We start from the raw sequence: 7514 nt of genomic DNA, 5'->3' as shown, positions 1-7514 counted from the left end.
GCCATCACCAGCCGGCAGGGAGCAGGGAGCAGGGAGCAGGGAGCAGGGAGCAGGGAGCAGGGAGCAGGGAGCAGGGAGGGCTGTCCTGTGCTACGGCTGTGCTGGCTCTGTGGTCCCTTTGGAGCCCTAAGGGCACACAGCACAGGGCTGGGTGGGCTGTCCCGGGGAGCGAGCACGGCGCTGGAGCTGGGAGCTGAGCCCTGGATCGTCCCAGTGAGAGCAGCCCGCTCTGCACCCCAGCAGTGCCACTCAGCGGGCGGACTGGCCACCAGTCCAGCTGGTGTTCCTGCTGTGGCAGGGGGTCACACTGGGTGGCCTTTAAAGGTCCCTTCCAGCCCATTCTGTGACTCCATGCAGCCATCCCCAGCTGTGCCCCTGCCCGCTGGGACGCAGGGGGAGCAGGGTTACACCCCCATGCCTGCCTGTTCCTTCCTCCCATGACGCCCCGTGTGCAGCAGCCCCATCCCTCCCACCCAGCTGTGGGTGTGGGGGCAGCAGCCCCTGCCCCCCAGAGCCGCTGCCGACCCTCCGGGCGCTGCTGTTGCTGAGCACATCCATGTGACTCCATGTTGTTGGTCTGTTCCAGCACTCGGGGATTAATAGCTCTGATGCGGAGGTGCTGACCCTGTATAATGTGACAGAGGCGGAGAGCGGGGAGTATGTTTGTAAGGTTTCCAATTATATTGGCGAGGCCAACCAGTCTGCGTGGCTCACTGTCACCAGGCCCCTGGCCACAGGTAATCGGAAGAATGCCTGGCGGTGGAAAACAAAACTCTGGGCTCTCTTGTTTCTGCTGTGTTTCTGGTGCAACAACCATGGAAAAATACCCAGTGGGGCCGGCTGGGCGCTGTGCTCTGTGTGTGTTCCAGTGTCTCTGCTGTGTGCTGATGTCTTTCTTGTGTCCCGCTGTCTCTCCTGTGTGCTGCCCTCCCCACTATGCAGACACCAGAGCTGCCCAGGTCCCTGCTGGGCCTGGCACCAGTGAACCCGGGTCTCTGAGGGTGCTGCTGTCAGGCCAGTCCAGGCACCACAGGCTGGCACAGTGCTGCGTCCCCTGTCTGTGCTGCCCTCCCGTCTCCGTCCTCCCGTCTCTGTCCTGTCTCTGTCCTCCCATCCCCATTCTCTCATCTCCATCCTTCCGTCCCTGTCCTTGTGCCTCCCCACGTCCCCCGAGCCAGCCGGCCGGCTCTGCCTGGGCTGATTTCTCCATGCAGCCCATCGCCAGCATGTTCGGATGGGCAGGACACTCAGTGTGGTGAAGGGTTTTAACCAGCGTCTCCGTAGGTCCGCCGGGATGAGTGGTCATCCCGAGGGTCTCTCTAGCAGGTCTGCAGTGGTCTCTGTCTGCTCCCCGGGGGTCTGGCAAATGAGACTGGGCTCTCCCTCCTCTCTGGCCTCCTCCCAGAAGATCTCATGTCTTTTGCTTCTCCGTTTTTTGCTTCCATTTTTCCTTCCAGACGGCTGGTGTTAACACGACAGACAAAGAAATGGAAGTCCTTCACTTAAGGAATGTCTCATTTGAGGATGCTGGGGAGTATACATGTTTGGCGGGTAATTCTATTGGGATCTCCCATCACTCTGCATGGTTGACAGTTCTCGAAGGTATATACTTCTCTTCCTCTCCCTTTCCTCCTTCCTTTCCACTGTATGCATTGTGGTCTGGGAGAGAGCCCTTCCCGGCCCCTGCCCTGTCAGAGCGGGTCAGCATGGGTGCTGCGGGGCTGCTCTGCAGCTGGAGCAGGATGGGGCAGTGTCCCCCCACCCCTGTGCCCCCCTCCACCCCAGTTGGGGTCTGCCCCCCGCTCTCTCCCTGGCCCAGGCAATGCATACCCGGGGAACTTAACCAGGGCTTGCTCCCCTGGAGCAGGACGGTCCCGCACCCCCGGGCCAGGCCAGGCCAGTGCTGCGGGCTCAGAGGGGCACCAAGGGAGGTTTGGGGGTGCTGGCAGCGCTGCCCTTCTGCCTGACAGGGCCTGGCCTTGCCCTGCAGTGCAGGACCGTCCAGGGGCTGTGTGTGCTTGCGCTGCGGGGACGGCTGCCCCGTCCCCATTGATGCTGCTCCTCGGTATCAATGCACGGACCAAAGCCTGATAACAGCTGTGGGAAAGTCTTTGGGGTGCTGCGTGGTCATTGCTTTCCAGCCAAAACTTTCCCAGTTATCAGCCACTGCTTTGTCAGCCAGGTGTGCTCAGAGGTGGGACAGGAATCTCCAGCTCCCTCTTAAACCTCTCTCTGAGGCTCTGCTCTTTGGGGGCGTCAGGCTGGGGGTGCAGAAGGTGCAGTGGCAATAAATCCTGCCGGATTCCCCACAGACCGTGGCACATGGCTGCGGGCTCTGAGCTGTTCGTGGCTCCAGCACCACCTCAGCCACCAAAGCAGCGTCTGTGGGGTCCATTCTCTCTGCCGTCCCAGGCTCCCACAGCAGGTCACTGCCACTAGGGTGCCACTGGCTGCTCTGTTGCGAGCTCTCCCCAGTCATTTCCAGTAAGGCCTGGACTCCCACAGCCCTGGACACTGCCAGACACCCCCTCCCATCCCACGTGCACAGGGTGACCCCAGATCCTGAGGCACCTGCAGCTCCCAAACGTGGGCAGAGTAGCTGGGACAGAGACCTGTCCCTGGAGGTGCCCATGGTGTCCTGTCCCTGTGGGGTGACTCAGGCCCTGTCCGCCCACTTCCAGCCTGTCCCAATTGACCCCATCCCACCCTGGGCCTCCTGCAGATGTGATGCAGGAATTGCTTGGCCATGGGGATGATGAGCTGGGGGCTGCTTGCACTCCTTCCCTGCCAGGGTGGGTGGGCAGCCCCAAGTCCCTGGTGCACCAATGTCCGCCCTGAGCTTGGGGAGGAGCCAGGGGCTCCCCCAGTGCCACTCCCTGGGGCTGGTGAGTGCTAACAAAACACCCTGTTCACGCCGACCCAGCTATTGAAGACACCCCAACCATGATGACATCTCCCTTCTACCTGGAGATCATCATCTACTGCATCGGGGCCTTCCTCATCTCCTGCATGGTGGTGACCATCATCATCTACAAGCTGAAGAGCACCACCAAGAAGACAGACTTCAACAGCCAGCTGGCCGTGCACAAGCTGGCCAAGAGCATCCCCCTGCGCAGACAGGTAACAGAAAGTAGAGAGGGGGTTCGTTTGCACCTACTGCCCCTCCTGGAGCCCAGCCCTTCCCAGGGGATGTGGGGGAGGAGGAATGGGATGACCTGGGACCGTCTCACCCTGCTGCACGTGCCACCCACTGCACCCCATGCCCACCAGGGTGTGGCATGGGATGGGGACTGCCCGGGCTGTGCCTCCGATGGCAGCACAGTGATGGGGGGGGGCTGCACAGCTCCTCCTCATCCCCCCTTGACAGGGCTCATGAGGAGAACCAGGAGGATTTACAACAGTTTAAGGTTTGAGCAGAGCGCGGTGCCCACTGAGGAGATGGGAGAGCTCCCAGGCTGTGCACTTTGGGCTACAGCATGGTGGAGAGTCATTAAAAATTCCACCGAGGGGAGCAGCACTGACGAGCACACAGGCAGGATGGGCAGGGGCCTGTGGGCAGGGGCGGGTGTGAGGGCTCCCATCACCATCTCCCTCCCGGGGGCAGCCAGCCGCGGGCCCGGGCACTGCGTGAAGGTAACCCACGGTCCCCCCGCAGGTGTCGGCCGACTCCAGCTCATCCATGAACTCGGGCGTGATGCTGGTGCGGCCCTCGCGCCTCTCCTCCAGCGGCACCCCCATGCTGGCCGGCGTCTCCGAGTACGAGCTCCCCGAGGACCCGCGCTGGGAGCTGCCCCGGGACAGGTGAGGTCCAGCCCTGCCCCAGTGGGAGCTGGGTGAGGATGGTGGTGCTGGTGCTGGGACCAACCTGCTGCCCCTGCATCGGGGTCTTCTCCCACCAGGCTGATCCTGGGCAAGCCTCTGGGAGAAGGGTGCTTTGGGCAGGTGGTGCTGGCAGAAGCCATTGGCCTTGACAAGGACAAGCCCAACCGTGTGACCAAGGTGGCGGTGAAGATGCTCAAGTGTAAGTGGCAGTGAGAAGGGTGGTCTTGGCATGATGCCACAGCCCTGGCTGGGGCCCAGGGTCTGCAACCCAGCCTGGCACCCCCTAACTGCTGCCTTCTCCACTTCAGCCGACGCCACGGAGAAGGACTTGTCTGACCTCATCTCTGAGATGGAGATGATGAAGATGATTGGCAAGCACAAGAACATCATCAACCTGCTGGGAGCCTGCACACAGGATGGTGAGGATGCGTGAGCAGGGAGGAGGTGTCCCCTCTGCCACCCCTCCAGCCGCTGTCCGCTGGGCCTGCCCCCCCTCTCTGTGCCCCAGCCTCTCATCACAGCGTCCCCTCAGGACCCCTCTACGTGATCGTGGAATATGCCAGCAAGGGCAACCTACGGGAGTACCTGCAGGCGCGGCGGCCCCCGGGCATGGAGTACTGCTACAACCCCACCCGCGTCCCCGAGGAGCAGCTCTCCTTCAAGGACCTGGTCTCCTGTGCCTACCAGGTGGCACGGGGCATGGAGTACCTGGCCTCCAAGAAGGTGAGGAGCTCCCAGGAGGCTGTGGTGGGATGGGGCAGCTGGGCCTGGGGGATGCACCCTTCCCTCCCCACCCCACCCATCCCATCGTGGGGAACCATGCAGTCAGTGGCTTGGGGGACCAGCTGATGGTCCCGTGCTCGGTCAGTGCATCCACAGGGACCTGGCAGCCAGGAACGTCCTGGTGACGGAGGACAACGTGATGAAGATCGCTGACTTTGGGCTGGCCCGTGACATCCACCACATCGATTACTACAAGAAGACAACAAATGTGAGTGGTGTGCGAGGGGCTTTGTGGGGTGGGGATGCCAGGGATGCTCCAGTCTGTGCTGGGAGTGCCACATGCGTGCAGGGCTTACCCCCGCCCCAGGCTCCCTCACAGCCTGGTGGCACGGAGCCAATGTGGGGTTTTGTGTCTCAGGGTCGCCTGCCAGTGAAGTGGATGGCTCCTGAGGCTCTCTTTGACCGAATCTACACCCACCAGAGTGACGTGTGAGTAGCGCCTGCTGGGGAGATGCACGGATGGGATTGGTCTTGATTTAATGAAATTACAATTGGTGTCAGCCAACCAAACATTCTGAATCCAAATTGTATTTGGTGCTGGGACTCATTTATCCTGCAAAGTCAATTGAAGCCATGGATGGTTGTTCCTCCCAGCAAACCAAGCTCTAACTGTACCCAAACTGGGGCCCAGCGGGGTGTCAGCCCCCTGGAGCTGGTGCCCCAGCATCCTCCCTGTGTTCCCAGGTGGTCCTTCGGGGTGCTGCTGTGGGAGATTTTCACGCTGGGTGGGTCACCCTACCCCGGCGTGCCCGTTGAGGAGCTCTTCAAGCTGCTGAAGGAAGGTCACAGGATGGACAAGCCGAGCAACTGCACCAACGAGCTGTGAGTGCAGTGCTAGGATGGGGAAGAGGGGCTTGAAGTCTCTGAGTGCCATTGCCTGGCCCAGATCATGGGCTGGGGCACGGAGGGTGATGGGCAGATGTTTGGAGTTACAGTCCCAGCAGTTCCCAGCCCTGCAAAACCATCAGTCCATCAGATTTGCAATAATCAGCATCTCCCTCCACTAACCCTTGACAGGAGGGAATCCCAGAGTGACCCCAGCACAGGGACCAGCCCAGACTGTGTCCATCCTCCTCCCCAAACAGCCCTAGGTCATGAGGGCAGGCGGGAGAGTTTCCCTTCCTTCCACACAGGGGATTACCCTAAATCCCTGGAGCAGCATCTTCATTGGTCCCAGCCTGAGCACGGGGCCACATTCCTGGTGCTCCTCTGCTCCCATGGGTGGGGTTCCCCAGCCGCTTGCCCTGGGCTGAGCCCCTGCCTCCCCCTGCCCTCGCAGGTACATGATGATGAGGGATTGCTGGCACGCCGTCCCTTCCCAGAGACCCACCTTCAAGCAGCTGGTGGAGGACCTGGACCGGATCGTGGCCATGACCTCCAACCAGGTAGGAGAGGTGGCACCTGGGGGAGGTGCACCTTGGGGGCTGCCCAGTCCCCTCCTGAGCCCATCCTTGGGGTTTGTCCCTCTCAGGAGTACCTGGACCTCTCCATGCCGCTGGATCAGTATTCTCCCGGCTTCCCAGACACCCGCAGCTCCACCTGCTCCTCGGGAGAGGACTCTGTTTTTTCCCACGACCCGCTCCCGGATGAGCCGTGCCTTCCCAAGTTCCCCCCTCAGCACAGCAACGGTGGACTGAAGCGACACTGAGGGTGGCACTGCCCGGGGTGCCGTGCCATGCTGTGCCACACTGTGCCATGCCCGTGGACGCTGCCTGCACAGCCTGGTCATGCTGAGCTGTTGCAGAAAGGGTTCAGAGACATCCGTAGCATCTCACATAACCAAAACCACCCACCTCCTGCCAGCTTCTCCTGCCACCTCGTGTCAGCTCTCCACAGCCCAAAGGGTTCGGCTCCAGTGTTTTTATGGCGTTTCCTCCTTCCGTTTTTAAACCTCTTTTCCGTGAATTCTGTGCTTGAGTATTCCCACTTGGTTGAGCTGAAATCCTCTCCCGTGGGCAATGCACGGCCAAAGAGCCAGCTGGGCATCCCGGGATGGCACATCCTGGTAGGGCGCAGAGAGCCGGGCTGGTCTGCAACTTGGAGAACTTGATAAGCCGGGAGCAGCACCCGGTTCCTGCGGCTGCACGACGGAGGAGCCTTGGTGTGCTGGGTGCCCTGGTGTGCCAGGAGCCCTGGTGTGCCAGGAGCCTTGGTGTGCTGGGTGCCCTGGTGTGCCAGGAGCCCTGGTGTACCAGGAGCCCTGGTGTGCTGGGTGCCCTGGTGTGCCAGGAGCCCTGGCGTGCCAGGAGCGTCAGTGTGCCCGGAGCCTCGCTGGTGTGGGGCTCCCTCTCTGCCCGGGATGCTCCGGGGCTGGTCCTGCAGCCCCGCAGTGCCAGTGGGCTTTGCTGAGCCGTGCCCAGCACAACCAGGGCAGGAGCCACAGCGGGTGCAGCACCCAGCACTGCTCAGAGGCACCCGAACCCACCTGTGCTAAACCCAGAGTCCCGTGTACATAACGAAAAATATGTATAAATATGAATATATATTTACATGTCTTTTTAAAAAGGGTTGTTACCAGAGATATACCAGTTTGGTAGGAAGGTACAAGTGGCTGGTAGATATCAGTTGCTATAAAAAAAAAAAAATCATATATTTTGCTATTTTTGCTGGTTTTATTTTTTTAAATTATGTTCTAAACCTATTTCAGTTTAGGTCCCTCGATAAAAATTGCTGCTGCTGCTTCAGTTTTATATGGGGTTGTATTAAACAATAATAATAATGTGTCGATGCCTTTTGGGAATCCGTTGTCATTACGTGCCTGGCCTTGCCCTGGCCCCGCGTCCCCTCCGCTCCCTCCCGGGGCTCCGGCAGGGCTGGGGCCGGCCAGTGCCCGTGGCACCACGTTGATGTGCGGGGATGGGGCACCGCTGCGGGATGGGGACGGTGCCCTGGGGGAGAGGGCTGGCGCC

The 7514-nt window shown here is 60.8% G+C and overlaps 1 protein-coding gene across 3 annotated transcripts in view; it reads left to right on the top strand.

The window, feature by feature from the left end:
• Positions 1-7336, top strand: part of FGFR1 (fibroblast growth factor receptor 1) — a 21140-nt gene extending 13804 nt beyond the window's left edge. For 2 of the 3 annotated variants that reach the window (XM_017732064.1, XM_017732062.1), the window contains 11 exons: positions 1458-1602; positions 2924-3120; positions 3656-3801; positions 3900-4021; positions 4131-4241; positions 4355-4545; positions 4691-4813; positions 4964-5034; positions 5290-5427; positions 5885-5990; positions 6077-7336. In XM_017732064.1, coding sequence (XP_017587553.1) covers positions 1458-1602; positions 2924-3120; positions 3656-3801; positions 3900-4021; positions 4131-4241; positions 4355-4545; positions 4691-4813; positions 4964-5034; positions 5290-5427; positions 5885-5990; positions 6077-6253 — 1527 coding nt within the window. In that variant the 3' untranslated portion in view covers positions 6254-7336. Of the gene's footprint in view, positions 1-1457; positions 1603-2923; positions 3127-3655; positions 3802-3899; positions 4022-4130; positions 4242-4354; positions 4546-4690; positions 4814-4963; positions 5035-5289; positions 5428-5884; positions 5991-6076 lie in introns of all 3 variants that reach the window. The other variant, XM_017732056.1, reaches the window with a different exon arrangement.
• The last annotated feature ends 178 nt before the right edge of the window (positions 7337-7514 follow it).

This window comes from Corvus brachyrhynchos, unplaced genomic scaffold (genome assembly GCF_000691975.1).
Source record: "Corvus brachyrhynchos isolate BGI_N302 unplaced genomic scaffold, ASM69197v1 scaffold150, whole genome shotgun sequence".
NCBI classification, from domain to species: Eukaryota; Metazoa; Chordata; class Aves; order Passeriformes; family Corvidae; genus Corvus; species Corvus brachyrhynchos.
This window is presented reverse-complemented; position numbering and strand designations above follow the sequence as displayed.